The sequence below is a fragment of the Balaenoptera ricei genome, chromosome 5 (assembly GCF_028023285.1).
Source record: "Balaenoptera ricei isolate mBalRic1 chromosome 5, mBalRic1.hap2, whole genome shotgun sequence".
In the NCBI taxonomy this organism is placed as follows: domain Eukaryota; kingdom Metazoa; phylum Chordata; class Mammalia; order Artiodactyla; family Balaenopteridae; genus Balaenoptera; species Balaenoptera ricei.
Window position 1 is genome coordinate 69,230,968 of NC_082643.1, and position 26,475 is coordinate 69,257,442.

Below are 26,475 nucleotides of genomic sequence, written 5' to 3' on the forward strand. Positions count from 1 at the left end.
CTATAGGCAAAAGTTGGACTTAGAAGCTCTGAAAGAGTGAATCTTCAACAGGTGGTTTTTTGTTTGTTTTTGTTTGTTTGTTTTTGGTACTCCAGTCTTTTATGAAGTGGGGGTCTCGTTCTAGATAGAGGTGACCATTGTAGTAAATGTGCTGTGTCACCCATACCAAACCATTTCTTCTGATACCTCATCTTCCAGGGTTATTGCCACTCTAGTTCTCCATACATTTTTGTTCCATAAACAGCCAGCTTTTATGCTCATGAATATTGTCATGAACCCACGGATATCAGTGATAAAGTTTTAGCTATAGTCATAACAGATTTCTCCTTTATATACATACGCACACAATTAGAAACCTTACTTTTTTGCCTCTTAGATTGCTATATCATTTGTCTTGGAGAGGTACTCCATGTTGAGCTCAAGAAATATTTATTCATATGACTTTATTTGATAACTTATTTATGGGGTACTTCAGAATTATGAAATGAATTCTACTAGCAATATGGCCTTGGCAAGATCACTTAACGTGTGTTTTCTTGCTTGCAAAACGCAGTTAATAGTTTCAACTTTGCTGTTGGCACCATGTTGTTTTAAGAGTCACAATAGCTTCGGCAAGCTTGCAGTTTACTCTGAAGTTTTGTGCTGATGTAAGGCAGTAGTATTTTTTTATTTTATTTTATATTATTTATTTATTTATTTTGGCTGCATTGGGTCTTCGTTGCTGTGCGCAAGCTTTCTCTAGTTGTGGTGAGCGGGGCTTCTCTTGTTGCGGAGCATGGGCTCTAGGCACGCGGGCTTCAGTAGTTGTGGCATGCGGGCTTCAGTAGTTGTGGCTCGCGGGCTCTAGAGCACAGGCTCGGTAGTTGTGGTGCACGGGCTCAGTTGCTCTGCGGCATGTGGGATCTTCCCAGACCAGGGATCGAACCCATGTCCCCTGCATTGGCAGGTGGATTCTTAACCACTGTGCCACCAGGGAAGCCCTGCAGTAGTATTATTAATGGCATTCTCTTCATTATTTTTTCCACTCCCAGAAGAGGGTACACTGATAAATTGTATGTTTTTCCAGGGAGAGTCACTCCGGGACAGCTCATGTCCTATATTCATCTCTTCAAGAACAACCTCAAAGCTCTAGGGAATCACTGTGGGCTCCTACAGCTTGGGCTGGCCACTGTTCAAACTCTGAAACACCCGCAGACTGCCAAGTGGGACAACTTTCTGGCTTTTGAAAGGCTCCTTCTCCAGGTATGTTGCTCTGGGAGCTTCTTGGGATATTAATAATTAAAGATTTTAATTCCAGGGAAAAACTTTGATATTTATTATAATCTTAGTAATAAATCATATTGTTGACATATGCCCTATATCATATTCTCTAAGTGCCCCCAATTTAAAATTCAAGTAGCAGTTTGTTTCTATATCTACTTTCTTTTTTTTTTTGACAGTAACGTCTTTGGCTTCTCACTCAATACTTAGAATGTTTTTTGAGTATTTGACTAAACTTTGAAGATCTCTTTTCAGTTTTATGCAGTTTGGACCTTTCTTGATCTTCATGGCATCTTTATTTAATCCTTGCTACTTTTCCTGTAGAATATTGCTACTGTTTACATTTCTTCTGACACTACTTTCTTTTTTTTTGTTTCTTTTTTTTTAAATGTTTACAATAAGTGGTCTTTTTTTTTTTAAAGTTTCATTTTATTTATTTTATTTATGGCTGTGTTGGGTCTTTGTTTCTGTGCGAGGGCTTTCTCTAGTTCTGGCAAGCGGGGGCCACTCTTCATCGCAGTGTGCGGGCCTCTCACTATCGCGGCCTTTCTTGTTGCACAGCACAGGCTCCAGACGCGCAGGCTCAGTAGTTGTGGCTCATGGGCCTAGTTGCTCCACGGCATGTGGGATCTTCCCAGACCAGGGCTCGAACCCGTGTCCCCTGCATTGGCAGGCAGATTCTCAACCACTGCGCCACCAGGGAAGCCCCTGACACTACTTTCTAATCCTTAAACAACATATAGCATGTGGCTTAAAAATGATGCTTATAATAGACGAAAGGGAGGCAAACTCCATTTGTAATTTTCTTTTTTGTTTTAAAGTATTAGCTTATTTATTTATTTATTTGGATGCTCCGGGACTTAGTTGTGGCACATGGGATCTTCCTTGCCACATGCGGGATCTTTAGTTGTGGCATGTGGGATCTTTTTTTAGTTGCAGCATGTGGGATCTTAGTTGCGGCGTGTGGGATCGAACCGGGGCCCCCTGCGTTGGGAGAGTGGAGTCTTAACCCCTAGACCACCAGGGAAGTCCTCATTTGTAATTTTCATGAAGAGAGATGTATGTGGAGTAGGACCTTTTCACTATTGATAAAATACTTTCATAGGAAACTTTTAAGAAGATGTATTTTTAAAAATTATAAAGTATTTCAAACACATAAAATAATATGACAAATATTTATGTACCTTACACATAGATTCAATATAATTTACTAGTTTTTATGTTTACTTTATATCCTTTTTCATTAAAGAAATAAAATGACATAAAGTTGAAGCGTCTCTGATACTATACCCTTTTCCTGCTCTGATTCTCCTTTTTCCTTTCCCAGGGGTAATCACAAGCTTGATTCCTTGTTTCTATATGTTTATTAAATATTTATTTTTCCATGAATAATACAGAGTATTATGCTATGGGTTTTACTTTTTATGTAAGTGATATCACATTATAAGTATCCCTAAACAACCTGCTTTTCCCTCTCAGCATTCTGTTTTAAGATAATCCAAATTGACATGTATAGATTTAATTGTATAAATATTCAATTTATGGAATCCATATTGATGTATAATTAGACTGTTCCATATTTGTGTGTGTGTGTGTGTGTGGTTAGAAAGAATGAGATGAGTATCCTGGAACTTGTCTTCTGGCCCACATGTGAGAGAGTGTCTCTAGGGCATATACCTTGGAGAGGATTGTTACTTTGTTGACCATGCATATTGTTGAGTTTACTAAATATCACCAAACTGATTATCAAAGATGTTGAACTAGTTGACCCTTCTGCTAGGACTGGATGACAGTTTGTTTCCCAGCATAGTGTCCAGCACTCAGTATTATCAAATTTAAACATTTTTTTATAATGGGTCAATACTATCTTTGTATAAATTTGCATTTCTCTGGCTACTGATGAGGCTGAGCACCTTCTGGAGTATTTATTAGCTATTCAGTTTTCCTCTTCTATCAATTGCTCATTTTTATACTTATTTATCTATTAGGTAACAGAAAAAACTGTTTTATGTCATGCAAATACTTCTCCCAGACTGTGGTTTGGCTTTTAAATTTAATTCCTATATGTTTTATTGTACAAAATTTTTGCATTTGATGTACTCTAGTTAATGACTATTATCTTTTATGGTTTATTCTTATTTATGTTTTATATTAGAAATCTTTTTGTACCCCTAATTTCTAAATATACTGTTCAGTATTTTCCACTAAAAATTAATTTTTGTTTTCGACATTTGAATTTTTGTTTATTTTTAAAACATCTTTATTGGAGTATAATTGCTTTACAGTAGTGTGTTTGTTTCTGCTTTATAATAAAGTGAATCAGCCATACATATACATATATCCCCATATCTCGTCCCTCTTTCATCTCCCTCCCACCCTCCCTGACATTTGAATTTTTAATCCACCTGGAATTTATCTTTGTTTATGATATTATTGGGATCTCATTTTCTTTTCCTCCATATGGATAGCCTATTCTCCCCACACCATTTATGAAATATTCCATTGTGCTGTAGATTACTTACCTAACAGTCATTTCCCTCTTTCTCATGTTGGCAGAACACCAGTTTTGTTCCAGTGTCCACTCTTTTCCCACATGATTCAGGCAAATCCTGATTGGTCTCAGACTATATTCATATTCTCATCTCCCCACCTAATGATTGGTTTAGCAGTTCTAGCCTAAGAGAGGCAAAGCGAAGCTTGCTGGAGGTGCTTCTAAGAAAGATCTTCTTTTGCCCTTGTAGAAAAATATATAATGAAGAAACAAGCTCCTTTTTCTTGATATATGTTTGTGACACTTTGAGTATTTTGTAATAATGAAGGGAGCTCGCTGAGATCCTGAAAAAGATAAACAGAACCTAAATCCTTAAAGATGACTTTGAGTCTTACCTCAAAATATCTTGTTTTGTGAGATGATGATTCTTCTCATTGTTTAAGCCATTTTAGTTGGTTTTCTGTTATTTGGAACCAAAAGATATTCATCCTTTTCTCAATGATACATGATATACTAAGATCTCATATAAAAATAGGTTTGTATCTCACTTTCTAGTCTGTTTCAGTGGTCAGTTTATCCATCACAGAATTAATACCACAGTGTTAAAATTAACATGCCCAGTTTTATGCCTTTCTCTATAAAAGAAACTTACTAGATTTTTTATGGGTATTTTAATGATTTTAATACCAGTTGTAAATTGAATTTTCTAATTGCTCATTGCTGGTGTATTGGAATACTCTTGGCTTGACTTTTGACTGGTGATCACGTGTCCAACAACCTTGCATTTTGTATTAATATTTGTTTTCCTATTTCTTGCTGTGATTCATTGGTTGTCCTGTATTTCCTCTGCAGGCAATAATATTATCTGCGAATAATGGCAGTTTTGTTACTTCCTTTCCACACTTCATACCACTTTCTTTTTTAGCGCACTGACCAGGCATACTAGGACCCTACTCAACAGAGGCAATGAAAATAGGTGTTTTCATCTTATTCCTGACTTTAAAGACAGTTCTAAAATTCTACCATTAAATATTATGTTTAGTTTTGTTTTTAATCAGGCTAGGGAAGTTCCTTCTTAATCTTATTTTGCTGAATTGTTGTTGTTGTTATTGCTGTTTTTATCCTGCCTGAGTGTTGAATTTCACTTAATATAGATTCTGAAATTTTTTAGGTGAATATATGTATATGGTTTTTCTCCCATAATCTGTTAATGTGGTGAATTGTATTTATAGTTTTTAAAATAATCATTACTGCATTCCTGGGATAAGTTTAACTTGATCCTACACACACACACACACACACACACTGCTAGATTTAGTTTACTAATATTTTATTTACACGTTTGCATTTATGCTTGTAGGTGAGATTACCTTATAATTTTTCTTCATTGTGTTGATGTCCAGTTTCGTAACAAAGCTTACAGTAGTTAGGTAAAATAAGAGTGAGTTTCATTTTTTGTATTTGGAGCTATTTGTATAGGAAAGGAATTTTCAGTTGCTTAAAAGTGAAATATGCCTAAATTTAGAATCATGTGGACCTGTTGTGTTGTTGTTAGACTTAGATTTTTACTTCCAATTTGATTACTTAAGTGTTTATAGATCTATTTAATTCTCTGTTTTTTCTTGAGATTATTTTGGTAGTTTATATTCGTTTAAATCCATTCATCTATATTGTCAAATTGGCATAAATTTATTTATAGAATTCTCTTAAAATTTTTAAATCTCCTTTGAATATATAGTTGTAATTCCTTTTTTCAATACCTGGTATTTTTATTGCAAAATTAACTCTCCTTTTGATTTTGGTTCATATTAGCAGAATTTTATTAGTCATTCTAAAGAATCAGCTTTAGTTTTTTTATTTTGATATACTCATTTGTGCTCTGTTTTATTTTTCATTAATTTCTGTTTTTATCTTATTTCCTTTCTTCTGTATTCTTTGGTTTTACTCTGTTGTTCTTTTTTTAACTTCCTATTTTCAAATAATGTATTTAAGATTATGAATTTCCCTCTAAATACTGCTGTAGCTTAGTCCAAAAGTTTGACTGTCTTTGTTGTTATTCAGTTCTAAATATTTCACAACTTCTATTGTGATTTTCCCTTTGATTTATTTATTATTTAGATTGCATGATATTTTTTAAGCTTATAAATATATGAGGTCTTTTAAAAAACTTATTTTTACTTGATTATTAGATTGTGGTCAGAGAATGTGTTTTGAATGATATAATCTCCTTATTTATGTGACTTCCTTTGTATGTGATTCATTTCTCTAAATGGTCCACATATACTCAAAAAGAATGTTTATTCTCTAATTGTTTTATGTAGGGTTCCATAAATGTCCCTTAGCTTATAGTAATCATATATAATATATATTAAAATATATATTATTATAATATAAATAAGTCAAATAAATATAAATGATTCAAAGATACATTTTAAAAAAATTCTTTATCTCCTTACTTACTAGCTTCTGACAGAAGTGTTTTCAAATTTCCCACTATGATTGTGGATTTATCAATTATTCCTTATATTTTTTCTGTAACTGTATCTATCTATATCACCCATATCTGTATCTACTTATTAAAAACCAGGTCACAATTCTAATGTAATACCACAGGGTTCATTCTAGTTTTCTCCCTTTCCTTATCTGTAAATCCCTTCTGTAGGTAACCAGTCTTCCATTAGCACTGCTGCCCCTCTCACAGGTGCCTTCCTCACCTCACCTGGGCTTGTCTTCCTGCTCCAGGCTATGGCCAGGCCCACAGGGATGTTCTCTTTTACTTCACACAAAGGTGCCCCTATTGAAACCTCTCCACACGAATGCCCTTCCCACCTCACTCAGACTCTGACCTCTAGCGCTGTGCTGCCTGGCCTCCACCTCTTGCATGGGTGCCCTCCTCACCCCTCTCAGGCTCCAGGACCCCACACCAAGCCCCGCTGCTGCTCCCATGGCACAGATGCCCTCTTCCCTCTGTAGGCTCGGACATCCCGTGCCAGAATATTGCCGTTGCCACTCCCCTGTTTGCATGTTCTCACCTCCCTGCTCAGGCTCTGACACTCTATCTTGGGAGATTGCTGTCCCCCAACCTCCCCATGGATGCCTGTCTCACCTCCTTTGGTTCTGACAACCTGTGTAGGGCCGCTGCTTCATTCCCCTCCCTTCTCTGCCCACCCCACTCCCTCACAGAGATTCCCTCCTCACCTCACAGGGGCCTTGGTCGCCATTTAGACACACCCCTCATCTTGCTCAGGTTCTGAAACCCTGCACTGGGTCTTCAGTGCCGCCAGCCTCTGTGAGGTTCTTTTCTGCCACTTTGGGTTCCAACAACCCCTGCTTAGCTCTGCCACCCACTGTGCGAAGATGCCCTCCTCACCCTCTTTTGATGCTGACACCCTGCACTGGGACGCCCTTGCTTCCCGCCATGCACTGCCCTGGGCTCTGGCAACCTGCTCTAGGCCACTGCTACAGCCTCCTTCCCTCCTCCCGTCCTGCCACCAGGACAGCTCCTCACCCCTGCCCACCACTGATACCCTGTGAGGTGAATCTCTAGCACCAAAATCCAACAGGAGTGTTTCCAAACAAGGCACAGCAGTTTTCTCCCAAGAATGATAATCCTTCAACTCACCAGAGATTTCTGAAGAAACATGATACAGTATTAATTCTATGGCGTCTTATATTTATAATTAATTTTTGGAATCCTTTTCCATGTTAGACTGCCTCAGATGTGACCACGGTACTTGGTGTGCTTCTCTCAGCAAGTGGAGAAGGAATAAAAAGACAGGGAAAAAGAAGTAACATTTAAAATGCTAAAACCCCACTTTTATCATAATTGCCATTACCCTGACCAGCACTGAGAACACTCAGTCATTTCTGGGTCCTTATAAGTTAGTGTTTTCGCACAGGTGAACTTATACACCAGCCATAGCAATTGCCCTTTGTTTATGAACAGGCTTATTTTATCTAGTATACACTCATCCATTATTGTAATGAGTCATAATTTATGCTGAGCTGCCCTATTTACGGACTTCGGTATGAAAGTAGAGCATCTGAGTTTATTTCGAGCGTGAGGACAATGTCTAGCTTTTTCCTAAGGGCTTGAGAGCCACCTAATGCAAATCTCAGCCAGCACTGAGAGCTGTTTATTTCTTTGGAGACTCATTTCCACCACTCTCTCCCCAGCCTCCGTCACTGAACCTCAGTGTTGACTTCATGGCCTAAGTAACCCTGTAGACAACCTTGGTAAAGAAAAAGAAATTGGTCTTGGAAATGTATAATTAAACACAGGTTACTGCATTCCTTACTCACTGCCATCTCTTGGCTCAGTGGTTCTGGCGATTTAATGACTAGTCAGCAAGAGATCTGGGTACTATTCATAAGACTTATGTTTGACTCAGGCCCTGAAATATGACAGAAAGATAATACTGTGTGCTCAAAAGAGAAACTTTTTTGATTATTATTGGGAAAAATCTAATAATTATTTGCAGTGAATGTTTTTAAAAACCAAAGGGGATAAAGCATCTTCTCAATTCCTTTTTCTCTCCATTTTCATTAAGGTCCAATATCACAGTCTGTGTTTTAGGCATTCAGTACATATGTGCTAATTAACAAGTAGTTCTGTTTCTATTTCAAGTTAAAAAATGTAGAAACGAAGTTGAACCTGAACATGGCTGCATCTATGATTCTATTAATGAATGCATTCACTTTTAAAAGTAGCTTTGCTTTTCTTTTAATCAAAGTACGGATTTACTTAATTTTTTGGTAGCCTTTGAAGAATTCTTTTTTTATTACTATAAAAAAAAATAAAGTTTGATTTAGCTTCCTCATCTAAATGGGAATAAAGTGCCTACATCATAGTGTTATTGTCAGGATTGGATGAGATTACATATGTATATCACTAAGTACAGTGCTTGACATATAGTAAATGCTCAATAAATAGTAGTCATTATTTATTCTTTTAGCTGAGCCAAAAATATTGCAAATGCCAATTTACTTTATGCAAGTAATAGTTTTAATATACTCTCACCTAGATTTTGTTTTTCTAAACTAAAATTTACTGAGGAAGAATGAGACTGTTACATAGAAAACTGTTACTGTCTTTTTACTTACTATTTGATGATGTTTAACAGTATTTTTCTTAAATCCAGATTTAAATCTCATTGTTTCTACATTGTATATCTGATGTTTTTATGCTAATTGTTTCAAAGAAAAACTTTTATTGACCATAATTTTTTTTTTTAATTTTATTTATTTATTTCTTCATTTATTTATTTCTTGGCTGTGTTGGGTCTTGGTTTCTGTGCGAGGGCTTTCTCTAGTTGTGGCAAGCGGGGGCCACTCACCATCGCGGCCTCTCACCATCGCGGCCTCTCCTGTTGCGGAGCACAGGTTCCAGACGCGCAGGCTCAGTAGTTGTGGCTCACGGGCCTAGTTGCTCCGCGGCATGTGGGATCTTCCCAGACCAGGGCTTGAACCCGTGTCCCCTGCATTGGCAGGCAGACTCTCAACCACTGCGCCACCAGGGAAGCCCCCTATTGACCATAATTTATTGGTGGTTATAAAATGATAGCAAACTTGTAGTAGAGGAAGCAGCTGTGTTTATACTTTCTAAAAAACATACTTTATAAATATATATGTAGTATCTATCTCCAGTTATTTTTTTAGGTAGAATTTACATTTCTAAATAAAAAAATCCAACTTGGAAAATGACTTTAAATTTTTAAAAAAAATTTTTTGGCTGCATTGGGTCTTTGTTGCTGCGAGCAGGCTTTCTCTGGTTGTGGCGAGCAGGGGCTCCTCGTCATTGCGGTGCGCGGTCGTCTCATTGCGGTGGCTTTGCTTGTTGCAGAGCACAGGCTCTAGCCATGTGGATTTCAGTAGTTGCAGCATGCGGGCTCAGTAGTTGCGGCACACGGGCCCTAGAGCGCGCAGGCTTCAGTAGTTGTGGCTAGCGGGCTCTAGAGCGCAGGCTCAGTAGTTGCGGCGCACAGGCTTAGTTGCTCCGCGGCATGTGGGATCTTCCTGGACCAGGGGTCGAACCCGTGTCCCCTGCATTGGCAGGCGGATTCTTAACCACTGAGCCACCAGGGAAGTCTGGAAAATGACATTTAAATAAAATATAAATGATTTATAGAGCCACTCACGATTTTCCAGGTAAACGTTGCTTTAGTTTTAAATGTTATCTGTCTTTGCAATGAAAAGTCGGCACAGCATTTTATCAGTTGCCAAAGCAGTTTTTAATAGGTAGAATTAGTTTTATTTATGAGATACTAAATTTCAGAGAATCTCTTCTGTACAGATCAAGTTTAACTAAACTAAATGACAGTATGTCTGCTTGTCCTATAGCAAATTGGTGGGTTTTACCTTCTCAGTCCTCTAGAGCTTCTATTAGGTCCCAAGCCAGACGGCTAGGCTTGGAAATGTAATGGCTCATTTTAGGTCTGTTCCTGACTTCACCAACACTCTGGGAGGTCCTGATTTGTCACTTGCAAAAGTGCTGGTGATATTATTTGGATGAAGAGTGAGGGAAGAGGCAAAAAAAGGTGATCCCTAAAGTCAGACCTGAGTGTTGTTTACTGTTACGGAGATTTTTCATAGGATTTTTGCTGAGAAGGAAAATTGTGGAGCATGTTAAAAGAAAATCTCTTGTTTCTTTACGCTCTACTCTTAACACTTCCGACACCAAATATGTAGGGGTTTTTCCAAGACCAAGCAATCCTCCAACCCACTACTGGGTGTCACACCCACTGGGTATCCTGTAATTCAATTATGACTAAATGGAGTTAGCACAGACCCTGCAGGTTATGGGCTAAGTCCCACAAGACTGCCCCCCACTTTAGACATCAGTTGCAAGTCTGGGCCTCTCATACTTCTGACCAACCTGCTATCAATCAGGGTTCCCACGACCCCCTCTTTGGGTTCCATAATTTGCCATAATGGCTCACAAAACTCAGGGAAACATTTATATTTTTATTTATTTATTTTTCAACACTTTATTTTTTAATTTGTTATTTTTTTAACATCTTTATTGGAGTATAATTGCTTTATAATGGTGTGTTAGTTTATGCTGTAAAACAAAGTGAATCAGCTGTACATATACATATATCCCCATATCCCCTCCCTCTTGCGTCTCCCTCCCACCCTCCCTATCCCACCCCTCTAGGTGGTCACAGAGCACCGAGCTGATCTCCCTGTGCTATGCGGCTGCTTCCCACTAGCTATCTATTTTACATTTGGTAGTGTATATATGTCCATGCCACTCTCTCACTTCGTCCCAGCTTACCCTTCCCGAAACATTTATTTAAGTTTCATCTTATTAGAACTCGGGTGAGGTCTGAAAGTGTCCTAAGAGCAGGAGCTTCTGTTCCCGTGGAGTTGGGGTGTCCCACCCTCCCAGCACATGGATGTGTTTACCAGCCCCAAAGCTCTCTAAACTCTATACTGTAGGGATTTTTATGGAGGCTTCATCTCGTAGACATGATTAATTATTAACTCAGTCTCTAGCCCTTCTCCCATTCTCGGAGGATGGGGCGGGGAGGGGGGGGGTGAAACTGAAAGTCCAAGCTTCTATTCTTGGCTTGGTCTTTCTGGTGACCAGCCCGTATCCAGGAGCTACCCAGGAACCCACCAAGAATCACCTCATTAGAACAAAAGATGCTCCTATCATCCAGGAAATTCCAAGGGATTTCGGAGTTGTGTGTACCAGGAATCAGGGCCCAAGACCAAATACTAGAACACAAGATGCTCCTAGCACCCCTGTTGCTCGGGAAAATACAAGGGTTTTCGGAGCCGTGTGCCAGGAACTGGGGACAGAGGCCAAGTATATGTTTCTTACTATGTCACAGTGGTTTTCACAGTGTTGCATCAAACTTACTGCAAAGGCCATTTATCAGAGGAGAACATCCCCCAGCCCACCACCGATTTCCACGAAGAGGGGTTTTCCTAGGCACGCTCTTGGTCTGTCACTGACCCTTTATTCTCTCCTCTCTTACGGAGAGGGGTGTTTTATCCGGTTGGCAAGTTCGGGACAAATGAATGGGCTCAACTCTGTCTTTTCTCCTCTTGGGAGGGGCCCTGCGTGTGGAGAGCACTGTGGGGCTCAGCGCTTACAGAATCAGAATCTGCCCTCATCGGCTGGCAGCCTGTTCTTTCTCCACCCTTCTTATTCTTCATAGCAAGCTGGCAGCAGCTTGTTTTGAATGAAATGTCTTAAATATTTTTGGAAAAAGGTTAAATGGGGATTTATCAGTTGCCTCTTTGGACATTTGTATTAAACAGTTGTATACAAAGAGAGGTAGGAATGAACCTAATACAGAAGAAAACTTCTTTTTGATTGAGCTGAAAATAGTTAAAGTCATTTTCCATTCTGAAAAGAAAAGGGGCAGCTTTGGCTTGAAGAATACTACCATTTCTTATGGATTCTAAAATATCCATTTTTTCACATTTTCACATTTCTGAAATTGGGGTGCATCTTGGAATCAATGGCATTTCTCACTCTAAGTGCAGTATTTTTTTCTCTTGCTGGGGTACATAAAAAAATGCTGTGTGTTATAATCAGTTGTGTCTTCCAGTCAATGAAATGGGGTTTTGAAAGTAGGAAGTGGATGAAAATTTTCCCAGATCTTGGGTCTGACTTAGTATTTTCCTGACTGTTCTGTTGCCATTGTGTTAAAATAGTGGCATTTGAGTGGCAGATTGCCTTCACCAGCCATGAGTATGATAAAAGATTTGTCACTTGGGATATTCATCTCACTGGAGCACCTTTCATAAGTGAAGAAGGTGGTCTTTCTTTTAGGCAATTTTGTGACTATTAGACTATGCTGTGAATACATCATGATAATTTAAGTAATACTGAATTTTCCCCTAAACTGCCCTGGGACCAAGGAATACATGCTTTGGGGATGATCTGTTAGGCTGGCGCTATTAAGTCTTAGGTTAAGATTTTTATGAGTGGATTCTCGGTAGCTTAAGAATGTGTTGACTTAACTTGGGTCCCTATAGTGAAATATAAGTTGAGTAATATTTAAAATATAATACTGATTTACGATACTAATGTACAAATATTTAATTATTAAATTTACTTATTTTTTTTAACCTGTTTTGTATATAACTCATATTGATTAAAAACGTATAAGGCATTTTATTTACAACTGCTGATTTCTCATTTGGAACTAAAATTTAGTTAGAACAATATACCTGAAATTAGTTAACTTTATTTAAGAAATATATACACCCAGAAGCACTATTTAGAACAAGTGAAAAAAAAAATAATTTTTGAATACAAAGGCTATACTTGCCTCTCAACTTCTCTAACCATTTGCTTTGTTTATCTTCTTTTCTCTATCGATGGTCCTAGGCCCTCTTTCTTCCTGGTTTTGGAGTGTTCCACATTATTCCTAGCTGTTAAGTATTAATAATTCCAGTAGTAGTGTTATAGATCTCCCCTTCCTGAGGTTGAACACACACACACACACACACACACACACACACACACACACACATTCTTTCTTCCTCTCCCATGTGTAGCAGGCCTAAATAAAGAAAACTAGAGCTAAAGCAACTTGATTCTGACAAATAGGGAAACTTGGGGCTTTAACAATTGTTAATCCCTCTTATTAGAATGTTCTTTTCCAGTTCTTCTCATGGCTGGTCAGATCAAAACTGAAATGCCATCTCCTCAGGGAAGCCTTCCCTGAATAGCTTTCCTCATCACTTTGTTTTATATTTGCTTTTCATTTGCTGCCGTTATTTTGTTTACATAGTCATTGTCTCCCTCTGCTAGATTATAAGACAGTTGAAACTGGGGACCTTGTTGACCTGATTCACGAGTATGTCCCAGAATACAGAATCTTCATTTTCACACTTACAGTAGCAGGCTTTACTGCCTGCCTGTGGGAATTTGAGAGGTTTGTTATAAACATGGAGTTTACTTCCCATTGATTGGCTTGCAATACATGGATAAAGATTTGAGTGGTTTACCTGATTCTAAAGGGGTGTCTTGTTTATGGCCTTTAGGGCAGAGGCTTAATGTTCTCACCACCTGGTGTCACCTTTTTACATAGTACATGGTCACCCAAAAGGACAGTGATTTCGCAGTTAGCCTTGCAGCTCGATGTGACCAGGTTCTGGTGAGTGAGACATGAGTAGGACTGATGTGGGCCACCTTCAGGCTGTGCACTGAAAGGAGAGGTATGTGCCTTTCATCTTCCCCTTTCTGTGTGTTGAAATGCAGCCAGAATGGCAAGAATGGGAGTGGCTGACTTGAATTGTGAGAGGAAGCTATGTGTTGAAGATGTTTGAATGGAAGGATGGAAGAACCATAGTTGGTTTGCTGGACCACTGACCTGGTCTTTATGTGAGTGAGAAATATATTCCTATTTTGTTTAAGCCACTATAATTTTGAGCCTCTGTGATAGCAGCCAAACATTCCAATTAACATGGCCATCTTTTACTGCAGTTTTCATCACAGAAATTTGTACTGTAAGTCTTGTAATTCTGATAATTTATGATCTCATGGGGAAGTTATCAAAATAATGGATTGTCTTGATGTTTGCGCTCTTAAACATCACTAGATTCTGGGATATTTGGTAATAGTGTAGGAGATATAACTTACTTTAATGCAACACTAAATTATCAGAGTTTAAAAAATTTTTCCACAGATATTTATGGGAAAAAGTTCCAGATGAAGGACATTTGGAATTAAAGAGATCTGAGTAGCCTAATATGTTGGTTCTTCAGGGGCTCATGTGATTATACCCTTTTGAGGTATTAGCTCTACCCCTTTTTCCCCCACAGTTCAGAACACCTGGGGAGACACTGTCTTCATCTGTAGATAGAATAAACTTTACTAGTCCTCAGAAATATAAATCATCTCTTCATCACTTTCTCTCTCCTCTAGGGAAGCCTCTGTCCTCTAGTTTCTTGCCAAGAGAGGTGTCACTTCCAAATGGTGGAGGGAAAAAGTTAAAATGCCTTTTCCAAAAGAAAATATTCTGTTCCATTCCATATAATAACGATCTGTTGAACGCATGCTGCCTGTCAGATAATGAAGTTATAAAACCAAAACATATATGGTTTCTTGGATGTGCATATAGTTTATTTTGTAATGTGGATTAGATATCAGTACGTTAGTACCATTTGTGCTAATTTTGGGGACACAGAACCAAGTAGGATTTCCTGGGCTGGTCGGAGTACCTGAGTACTGCATTTATAGTATTTTATAAATAAATTTCTTGAGCTGCTGATTTAGCCTTGAGGACTGTATAGCAGAGGTTGGACAAGTTATGAACTTGACCATGGTCCTACCACTAGTAAGTGTCAGGTTAAAACCCACATGTGTCTGGTTAAAACCCGCATGTCTGATACTGAAGCCATGCCCTTTACTGCTGTGTGTTGCTAGACTGTTTGTCCTGGGGCAAGGCATCAGATGACTGTTGGCCACTTTCTTCTCATACTCCACTTAATGCTTGTTCTCAGGCATGAGGATAAAAAAGTTTTCAAAACACAATAGGGTCTACATAACCCATTAATGTAGATTTCAATTTATATGCACTTAAGCTGACAACTTTCTCTGTGAATACTGAGGTCACTTTAATGTTTTCCACTAATTTGTTTGTTACTGATATATCTATAAATTTGACCTCCAGGTTAGAATTTCATCTTGAGTTTTGCTCCTCAGCAAGCCTTTTTTTTTTTTTAATTTTTATTTATTTATTTATTTATTTATGGCTGTATTGGGTCCTCGCCTCTGTGCGAGGGCTCTCTCCAGTTGCAGCAAGCGGGGGCCACTCTTCATCGCGGCGCGCGGGCCTCTCACTATCGCGGCCTCTCTTGTTGCGGAGCACAGGCTCCAGACGCGCAGGCTCAGCAGTTGTGGCTCACGGGCTTAGTTGCTCCGCGGCATGTGGGATCCTCCCAGACCAGGGCTCGAACCCGTGTCCCCTGCATTGGCAGGCAGACTCCCAACCACTGCGCCACCAGGGAAGCCCCTCAGCAAGCCTTTTATTGAAACCTTATGCGACTTACACATTTCTCCATAAGGATATAGCACCTCGATTTCACTTTTCTCCAGCAGAATATTTTATTTTAATGTTGTTTTTCTCTCCTATCACATTAAGGTATTGTGTTTTTTAATAATAAAAGAGAAAGACAAATGGAAAATAGAAAAAAAACACCCATGAACTTCTTGTTCCTTTGCCCAGGGAGGGCACATTGCCAGGTTTTGGAGTTACATGAATTTCTGCCAAGCATCTGATTAGAAAGTGAGAGTTGAATATATAGGCTAAGTAAACTATTGCTTTTAAACTGGGTTTGCCTCAGAAGCAATGATATCATGTGTTATTCCAGCTGGAAGCTAGAGCTAGTAATCAAGCAAAGTAAGTTCAAGGCTAACAATTTTGGTTCTAGCGTTTTGTGGGTCTACCAAAAAAGTTTCAAATCCAGACTTTATGCCAGTGGCCAGAGGCACATCTGGGTGGGTCTTTGTTTTGTGAAAAACAAGAAGGGTACAACCATTCTGGTTTGCTTGACCAAAAGGGAAATAATAATGGTTTGTGCTTCCCTGCACTGACTGAATCTTCTATACTAGCCACTCCCTCTAGCTGTTTGTTCTATGCTGGCCACCCCAATGGTTTTTGGGACTCTTTTTTCCTTTTTTAAACATCTGGGTTTTTAAGAATGGAAGGCAATAACACGATCTAATTGATGTTTTTATAATGTTAGTTAGTCTTGGAGAAACCAAGTCTTGCTTATGCCAATTCACAGGATGTCTTGGGTGCAATGGAATGGCAGGTCTCTCTGAAGGAAGGCTATGCCTAAGGCCAGCTGAATATCTCGAGGACCCCACAGCTTCACTTGTGACTTAGGATTCTGAAGGTGCTAGAGGCTCGCTTAATGTTAGTGAGCACGTGAGACTAGACAGTAGGCTTGGGCCTGAGTGTGGAGAAATCTAAAAAATTTTCTATTTTTTACCACTCTCGAAGAGCTACATAGAATGAATTATTATTTTTTTAAAGATTTTTTTTTTTTGATGTGGACTGTTTTTAAAGACTTTATTGAATTTGTTACAATATTGCTTCTGTTTTGTGTTTTGGTTTTTTTGGCTGCAGGGCATGTGGGATCTTAGCTCCCCGACCAGGGATCAAACCCGCACCCCCTGCATTGGAAGGTGAAGTCTTAACCATTGGACCACCAGGGAAGTCCCTAGAATGAGTTATTTATTGAGGGTTTTTTTTTTTTTTTTTTTTTTTGGTGTGGGGAGAAGGTAGCACTGCCAGTTCTCAAAAGTAGGAGAAATATTTGTTCAGGATCTCAAGTTTCTTTCTGGCGAGGGACACTGTGAGGATTGGCCACGCCTGGTTTACCTGAGCACCTTGACTGAATGTCTTCACCTTGGTACTCCCTCTGTTGCTCCCATCTTTGCTTCTAAGGGGAGGGACTGAAAGCAGAAGTGAAAGAGTACTGAATGGAAGCTGACCAGTCTGTCCCTTTTTCTCCAGAATGTGTTGGTCCTTGCAGTGATGAATGTCGCATGATCTGAATATCCTAAAGCATACATCCTTCATGAGGGGTACTGTACAGGGCAGTCCTCTATACCCTCTTTCCTCGGTGTTAGTCAGTAGGGGCAGTGCTAGCTTATAACTTGCAGGATACTGTTGCAGGGTCACTTTACAAACATTATGGAAATACTTCTTCTAGAGTAATTGATGTAATTTCATATCTATGCAGAAAAAAAATCCACAGCTGGGTGATTACATATTGGTTGTACTGTATGTTTTTAACAGGAATTTTCCCTAACACAGTATGCAGGAACACTATTCTTACTTTTTTTAAAATCTCCTGATCTTGAGCTCTTAAAAAAAGTAACAAATATGCAAAACAATTGCCAAAAACCCTATTCCTAGGGGCAAAATATGTTAAAAATTGATAGATTACCACTCTACCACATGGAGATATTTCTGTTATTATCCAGTCATGTGATTTTTTTAAAAAAATCTATTGTGGTTTGACAAAAGACAAAAGATTCCTTTTTGTACTTAGTCCATGTAGAGTTGATATGGTCTTTTTTTTTTTTAAGTGGGTTGTTTTGTGTTGCTGTTTTGTTTGATATATTAGTGTTTGAAGTTTGTTTTCCTTGAAACATTTTGGATTCATACTTTTTAAAAAAATGAGGAAATGAAATTGGAATAATTTGGGATTGGTATTCCTGGTTATTAACTCTCACTGAAAAATATAGAATTTTTCTTGTATCTTGTTGAATACTTGATACCCATACTTTTTAACTTTAAATTTAAAGTATTGGTAGAAAAACATAAAATATTAAAACATTATAACATTTATACAAGTAGAGTACATCATGGTATTTGGGGAGTAGAAGCAAGATAATTACATGAAACTTTAATATATGTAACATTTTTAGTTAACTTTTTTTTAAGGTAACTTTTGTTTGGTGGATTTTTTTCTTTTGCTCCTATAGAATTTTTTTTTTCATAATTGTAGTCTAAATGAGAAAAAAAGAGAAAAAGATACATTACCAGTAATCCCATAAATATAACTCTTAAGAAGAAAGCTGCCTATTTAAATATGGTAAAATACAATAACCAAGGCATAAGTCATCAGGACTCAACTGACCAGAATAGTTTCTAATTGCACCCACCTGATTTAAATTCTCTTTATGAATAATGCATATACTGATTGTGAAAAGGACTAATTCAGTGTACTCCTGCTTAACATGACAAAAGAATAGAGAAAGAAAAGGAAAATATAGATCAAATTTTAAAAACAAAGGTATTTTGCTTTTGTAGGGGTGAAATTACCTCCAAATGGAGTTTTTTCTTTTTTTTTTTCTGAATTCTTGAATTTTATTTTATTTATTTTTTATACAGCAGGTTCTTATTAGTTATCCATTTTATACATATTATATATGTGTATATATGTCAATCCCAATCTCCCAGTTCATCACACCACCACCCCCATGCCCCCCACCAGTTTCCCCCCTTGGTGTCCATACATTCTCTGCATCTGTGTCTCTATTTCTGCCCTGCAAACCGGTTCATCTGTACCATTTTTCTAGGTTCCACGTATATGCGTTAATATATGATATTTGTTTTTCTCTTTCTGACTTACTTCACTCTGTATGACAGTCTCTAGATCCATCCACGTCTCTACAAATGACCCAATTTCGTTCCTTTTTCTGGCTGAGTAATATTCCATTGTATATATGTACCACATCTTCTTTATCCATTCATCTGTCGATGGGCATTTATCAGGGTATCAGGGTGATGGTGGCCTCATAGAATAGTTTGGGAGTTTTCCTTTCTCTGCAATTTTTTGGAAGAGTTTGAGAAGGATGGGTGTTAGCTCTTCTCTAAATGTTTGATAGAATTCACCTGTGAAGCCATCTGGTCCTGGGCTTTTGTTTGTTGGAAGATTTTTAATCACAGTTTCAATTTCATTATTTGTGATTGGTCTGTTCATGTTTTCTATTTCTTCCTGGTTTAGTCTTGGAAGGTTATACCTTTCTAAGAATTTGTCCATTTCTTCCAGGTTGTCCATTTTATTGGCATAGAGTTGCTTGTAGTAGTCTCTTATGATGCTTTGTATTTCTGTGGTGTCTGTTGTAACTTCTCGTTTTTCATTTCTAATTTTATTGATTTGAGTCCTCTCCCTCTTTTTCTTGATGAGTCTGACTAAAGGTTTATCAATTTTGTTTATCTTCTCGAAGAACCAGCTTTTAGTTTTACTGACCTTTACTATTGTTTTCTTTGTTTCTATTTCATTTATTTCTGCTCTGATCTTTATGATTTCTTTCCTTCTACTAACTTTGGGTCTTGTTTGTTCTTCTTTCTCTAGTTCCTTTAGATGTAAGGTTAGATTGTTTATTTGACATGTTTCTTGTTTCTTGAGGTAAGCTTGTATTGCTATAAACTTCCCTCTTAGAACAGCTTTTGCTGCATCCCATAGGTTTTGGGTCGTTGTGTTTTCGTTGTAATTTGTCTCTAGGTATTTTTTGATTTCCTCTGATTTCTTCAGTGATCTCTTGGTTATTTAGTAACATACTGTTTAGCCTCCATGTGTTTGTGTTTTTTACATTTTTTTTCCCTGTAATTGATTTCTAATCTCATAGTGTTGTGGTCAGAAAAGATGCTTGATATGATTCCAATTTTCTTAAATTTACCTAGGCTTGATTTGTGACCCTGATGTGATCTATCCTGGAGAATGTTCCGTGTGCACTTGAGAAGAAAGTGTAATCTGCTGTTTTTAGATGGAATGTCCTATTAATATCAAATCTATCTGGTCTATTGTGTCATTTAAAGCTTGTGTTTCCTTATTAATTTTCTGTCTGGATGATCTGTCCATTGGTGTAAGTGAGGTGTTAATGTCCCCCAGTATTATTGTGTTACTGTCGATTTCCTCTTTTATAGCTGTTAGCAGTTGCCTTATGCATTGAGGTGCTCCTGTGTTGGGTGCATATATATTTATAATTGTTATATCTTCTTGGATTGATCCCTTGATCATTATGTAGTGTCCTTCCTTGTCTCTTGTAGCAGTCTTTATTTTAAAGTCTATTTTATCTGATATGAGTATTGCTACTCCAGCTTTCTTTTGATTTCCATTTGCATGGAATATCTTTTTCCATCCCCTCACTGTCAGTCTGTATGTGTCCCTAGGTCTGAAGTAGGTCTGTTGTAGACAGCATATATATGGGTCTTGTTTTTGTATCCATTCAGCGAGCCTGTGTCTTTTGGTTGGAGGTTTTAATCCATTCACGTTTAAGGTAATTATCGATATGTATGTTCCTATGACCATTTTCTTAATTGTTACTGGTTTGTTTTTGTAGGTCCTTTTCTTCTCTTGTGTTTCCCACTTAGAGAAGTTCCTTTAGCATTTGTTGTAGAGCTGGTTTGGTGGTGCTGAATTCTCTTAGCTTTTGCTTGTCTGTAAAACTTTTTATTTCTCTGTCAAATCTGAATGAGGTCCTTGCCAGGTAGAGTAATCTTGTTGTAGGTTCTTCCATTTCATCACTTTAAATATATTGTGCCACTGCCTTCTGGCTCGTAGAATTTCTGCTGAGAAATCAGCTGTGAACCTTATGGGAGTTCCCTTGTATGTTATTTATAGTTTTTCCCTTGCTGCTTTCAATAATTTTTCTTTGTATTTAATTTTTGTCAGTTTGATTACTGTGTGTCTTAGCATGTTTGTCCTTGGGTTTATCCTGCCTGGGACTCTCTGCACTTCCTGGACTTGGGCAGCTATTTCCTTTCCCATGTTAGGGAACTTTTTGACTATAATCTCTTCAAATATTTTCTTGGGTCCTTTGTCTCTCTCTCTTCTCCTTCTGAGACCCCTATAATGTGAATGTTGTTGTGTTTAATGTTGTCCCAGAGGTCTCTTAGGCTGTCTTCATTTCTTTTCATTCTTTTTTCTTTATTCTGTTCTGTGGCAGTGAATTTCACCATTCTGTCTTCCAGGTCACTTATCCGTTCTTCTGCCTCAGTTATTCTGCTGTTGATTCCTTCTAGTGTGTTTTTCATTTCAGTTATTGTATTGTTCATCTCTGTTTGTTTGTTCTTTAATTCTTCTAGGTGTTTGTTCTTTAATTCTTCTAGGTCTTTGCTAAATATTTCTTGCATCTTCTCGATCTTTGCTTCCATTCTTTTTCTGAGGCCCTGGATCATCTTCACTATCATTATTCTGAATTCTTTTTCTGGAAGGCTGCATATCTCCACTTCATTTAGTTGTTTTTCTGGGGTTTTATCTTGTTCCTTCATCTGGTACATAGTCCTCTGCCTTCTCATTTTGTCTGTGTTTCTGTGAATGTGATTTTCCTCCCACAGGCGGCAGAATTGTAGTTCTTCTTGCTTCTGCTGTCTGCTCTCTGGTGGATGAGGCTATCTAAGAGGCTTGTGCAAGCTTCCTAATGGGAGGGACTGGTGGTGGGTAGAGCTGGGTGTTGCTCTGGTGGGCAGAGTTCAGTAAACTTTAATCCGCTTGACTGCTGGTGGGTGGGGCTGGGTTCCCTCCCTGTTGGTTGTTTGGCCTGAGGCAACCCAACACTGGAGCCTACCTGGGCTCTTTGGTGGGGCTAATGGCAGACTCTGGGAGGGCTCACGCCAAAGAGTACTTCCCAGAACTTCTGCTGCCAGTATCCTTGTCCCCACGGTGAGCCACAGCCACCCCCTGCCTCTGCAGGAGACCCTCCAACACTATCAGGTAGGTCTGGTTCAGGCTGCTATGGGGTCACTGCTCCTTCCCCTGGGTCCCGATGCACACACTACTTTGTGTGTGCCCTCCAAGCATGGGGTCTCTGTTTCCCCCAGTCCTGTTGAAGTCCTGCAATCCAATCCCGCTAGTCTTCAAAGTCTGATTCTCTAGGAATTCCTCCTCCCATTGCCAGACCCCCAGGTTGGGAAGCCTGACGTGGGGCTCAGAACTTTCACTCCAGTGGGTGGACTTCTGTGGTATAAGTGTTCTCCAGTTTGTGAATCACCCAACCAGCGGTTATGGGATGTGATTTTATTGTGATTGTGCCCCTCCTACCACCTCACTGTGGCTTCTCCTTTGTCTTTGGATGTGGGGTATCTTTTTGGTGAGTTCCAGTGTCTTCCTGTCACCAATTGTTCAGCAGTTAGTTATGATTCTGGTGTTCTTGCAAGAGGGACTGAGCGCATGTCCTTCTACTCCACCATCTTGAACCAATCTCCTGGAGATTATTTCTTATTTAACCAGAATATAAAATCCATCTGCTCAACCAACAAATATTTATTGAGCAACTACTAGACACCAGACACCATTCTTTGGCACTGAGGCTGCATCAGTAAACAAGTAAAACAAGGTCTCTGCTGTTGTGGAGATTACATTATATAATGAGTAAAGTCAAGCAGTAAACAGTTAAATAATAAGGACTGCAGTCACCACAAAATTTGAGCATCTGTTGGGTATGAAACATTGTATTAGATGTTAAGAAGGGTTTTTAAAAGGTAGTTTTCAATTGATAAAAGATATATGTCTTAACACATGAATGGTTTCTTTTTTAGTATGCCATAAGCCCCTTTCACATGCATCCATAATATGCATATTTGTTATAACATGAGTGATAGTTACCTACATCCATCTCCCTCTGCCATAGCCACACCAATACTGACAGACCAGCATCCTAGGACTTATTTACCCATGCTTCCCCTTCACTCTCAGTTTACCTACATGATATATTAGAGGCTCACAGTGCATATTGGTTCAGTGAATGTAGTTCTTCACAGTTAGTGAGACATTTTCATCTTATTTTTATCTCAAATTGATTTTCACCAAACCCGTATAAGTGAGGTAATTTTATGGTTGAAGCAACAGAACATGAAAGAATTTGTGACTACTTATGGTCACATGGAAAATATATATGTTTTTATGCACATATGAAAGAATCATGGATCATAGGCAAGCCAACTTTAAGAACACTACTTTGGACCTAAATTTCCCTTTTTTTGTTGTGAAATGTCACAGAGGAGGGTATAGCTGATCATGTCTAATATAAGTTGGTCTAATTTTGTCCAATATACGAATCTCACCAAAAGCTCACAGTCTTTCTTTTGCCAAACCACTCCCATTTTCACCTTTCACTCTGTGAAATCATTCTGAAGTTTGTACAAGATGTTTGTACTGAAGTTATAAGATAATCGATCCTCACTACCACAACCATTGAGCTCTTGCTAAGTGCCAAGAACCACGCTTAAGTGCTTTACATGCATTGTTTTATTGAAGGCTTACAATTCTAGCAACTATTTGACAGATGAAGAACCAGAAGCTTAGAGCAGTGTCAGCCTAAGGTTACATGTAGGTGGGTGAGACTAGATTCTATCCTGACTCTGCCCAGCCCCAAAGACTGTGCTCAGCAATCATAGTACACTACTTCAAAAGGCTTATTTGAAAATATAAGCTAAATAAATGTTGTTGTCAAGCTACATATCTAGTGTAGGACATTAAGGTCTGCCTATTTGTGAGACAATCATCTGTACATCAATTTACCAGAAGATATAAATTCAGGCTCACTGATTTTTGATTTTTTGCAGAAATCAGCCTTTGTCTTTCCTTAATGAATAAACGATATACCCTGTATTTTTTTCAAGAAGCAAGCCCCTTCAGTATATCAAATTCATTTTATTTGCCAGTTTTCGTCCATACGTCATGAATGACGAGTAATGCATATAGGAGTAGAGGGTTTAGGCTCCATAGTGCGAACTCTGAAACCTGGATGTTCAAGTATAGTGAGGTTTAATCCAAACAACAAACACAGTTTTTGAGTGCTTGCAAAAACTTTGTATTATCTTCATTTACTTCAGAAATCTCAGCCATATTTGATTGTATCATCCATAGATTCTCATTCCTGGGAAGTACTTTAGCAGTCATCTATATAAGAACCCCTGTAGGGCAAATCCTCACTATAGACAGCTTGTGTGAGTCTATTTAAGACCTAGATTTTCTTTCTAAATATTGCACACACAGACAAATTTTATTGTTAGTTTTGAGGGGTAATGTAATTGAGGCAATGGACTATTTGCCTTTTTTTTTTTTTTTTTAAAAAAGCTCTTTATTTAAAATTTTATGTTGGTGTCTCTCACATACAATGCTCTTTTCTCAAACTGTACTTAATTTTGTCCTCTTTCTGTGCCTGAAATTATGTTTGGTGCTCTTTTATACAAAATTATTGAATGTTGATAGGAAGGATCTTTATTATTGAAGGACAGAGGGTGCTCAAACTCAACAGAGAGGCCAGAAGAGAGGCTCGCAGTGGCCACCCATACTAACCACCTTTCCATTCTGGCAGCTGCGTGCTCCATCTTCTCCCTTAGCAAGACAAAATGGTAAAAAGACATGAGAAGATCCAGGACATCCTTAACAGCTAGGAGATCTCCCAAATGTCCCTCAGCGGGGGCTTCCGTTTTTCACCTGGGGGCAAATAACGCACAGCAAATGTAGTTACCTGACAACTGTAGAAGGAGTGTTAAAAATAATTTTGTTGGTAATAGAGGGGTTTTTGTAGGTTGGTTGGTTTCTGGTGTTAGAGGTGTTTTAATGAGATACTTAGCCACAGTGATCTTAATATGCACATCTAATTATTTCATTGTCCTCTGTGTCTTCGCACATGCTGTTTTCTTTTACTAGATCATTTTCTCTACTTATCTGGACTACCTTCCCTCATCCTTCAAGTCCAAATTAGCTGCCTTTCCACAGGTGCTTGCCATCATCTTATATGGATCACCCTGTCTTCTTATTGCCTAGTTTATTTGTATCGCCTCAGCTCTTTGAAGATAGGGATCCTGTATGTTTTGTTTACTGCTGTTTTTCCACCTGGTGCATAGTAGGTGTTCAATAAAAATTTCCTCTCAACTTATGAATTTAATGCAGTGTCATTTAGAATTCCAGTGAATGATTTTTTTAAAGAATTTGATTAAGTTATTCTTAAAAATAGCCAATAAAAACATGGAAAACAGTAGTGTTGGTTGAAAGACTTGTCCATTTAGCCCACATTATGATACTTATCAATATATAATATCAATTATATATCAATAATGCTTGTTAATATTTTCTAGTATTTTTTGTTTTTGTTTTTCTATTTACCCTTTTAATTCAATAATAATCACTACCTTTCCCATAACAATAATTACTAATAATTTGTACTGCTACAAAATAGTTTAGAAATAGATGCTGTAGTATTTTAGTATATTAATAAATTTAGTGTATCTAATAAAGGCAGTACCACAAGCCAGTGGGAAAAGAAGGAATATTTAAATGGACAAAAGCAATTGGTGGGGGGTGGTTATTGCTGTATAAAAAGGGTAAATTAAAAACCAAAACCAAAAGAAATCTACTATAAAATATTGGAAAGCATATGTTTTATCTGGGGATAAGGAAGAACATTCCAAACATAAAAGTCATGAAACTAATCACAAAGGGGGAAAATCACCAGATATAGAAACTATAGCTTAGTGGTTAAGAGAAAGGACTTTATTATTTTTTAAAATTTATTTATTTATTTATTTATTTATTTATTTATTTATTTATAGCTGCTTTTGGTCTTCGTTGCTGCATGCAGGCTTTCTCTAGTTGCGGCGAGCGGGGGCTACACTTTGTTGTGGTGCGTGGGCTTCTCATTGTGGTGGCTTCTCTTGTTGTGGTGTGCAGGCTCTAGGCACACGGGCTTCATTAGTTGTGGCACGCGGGCTCAGTAGTTGTGGCTCACAGGCTCTAGAGTGCAGGTTCAGTAGTTGTGGCTCATGGGCTTAGTTGCTCCACGGCATGTGGGATCCTCCCAGACTAGGGCTCAAACCCGTGTCCCCCTGCATTGGCAGGTAGATTCTCAACCACTGTGCCACCAGGGAAGCCCCAAGAGAAAAGACTTTAAAATCAGATGGTCCAATCTGAATTTTGCCTTTGACCCCTACCAAGTGATCTTATGGGAAATTATTTACCTCATTAAGCCTCAGTTTCCTCATCTATAAATTGGAGGGGTTAATAATAATAGCAACCTCATTAAGCCTTTAGAATACAAAAATTTATGTAAACTACCTGCCCTTTGCCAATCACATGAAAAATGCAAGAAATTTTAGTCATTATTATTACCTTTAAAATTTTATATAGGATGTTAGTAAATGAAAACCCCCTATAAAGGGCAAACGAAATAGGAAAAGTATTGCCATAAAGACAAAGATTGATATACATGACATGTAAAGAATTCATTC

At 38.2% G+C, this 26,475-nt stretch overlaps 1 protein-coding gene across 1 annotated transcript in view; it reads left to right on the forward strand.

Annotated features, from left to right (window-relative positions):
• Positions 1 to 26,475, forward strand: part of SCFD2 (sec1 family domain containing 2) — a 393,678-nt gene that overhangs the window by 63,849 nt on the left and 303,354 nt on the right. The window contains exon 4 of the mRNA XM_059923024.1: positions 1,067 to 1,242. Within this exon, the coding sequence (XP_059779007.1) occupies positions 1,067 to 1,242 (176 nt within the window). The remainder of the gene's footprint in view (positions 1 to 1,066; positions 1,243 to 26,475) is intronic.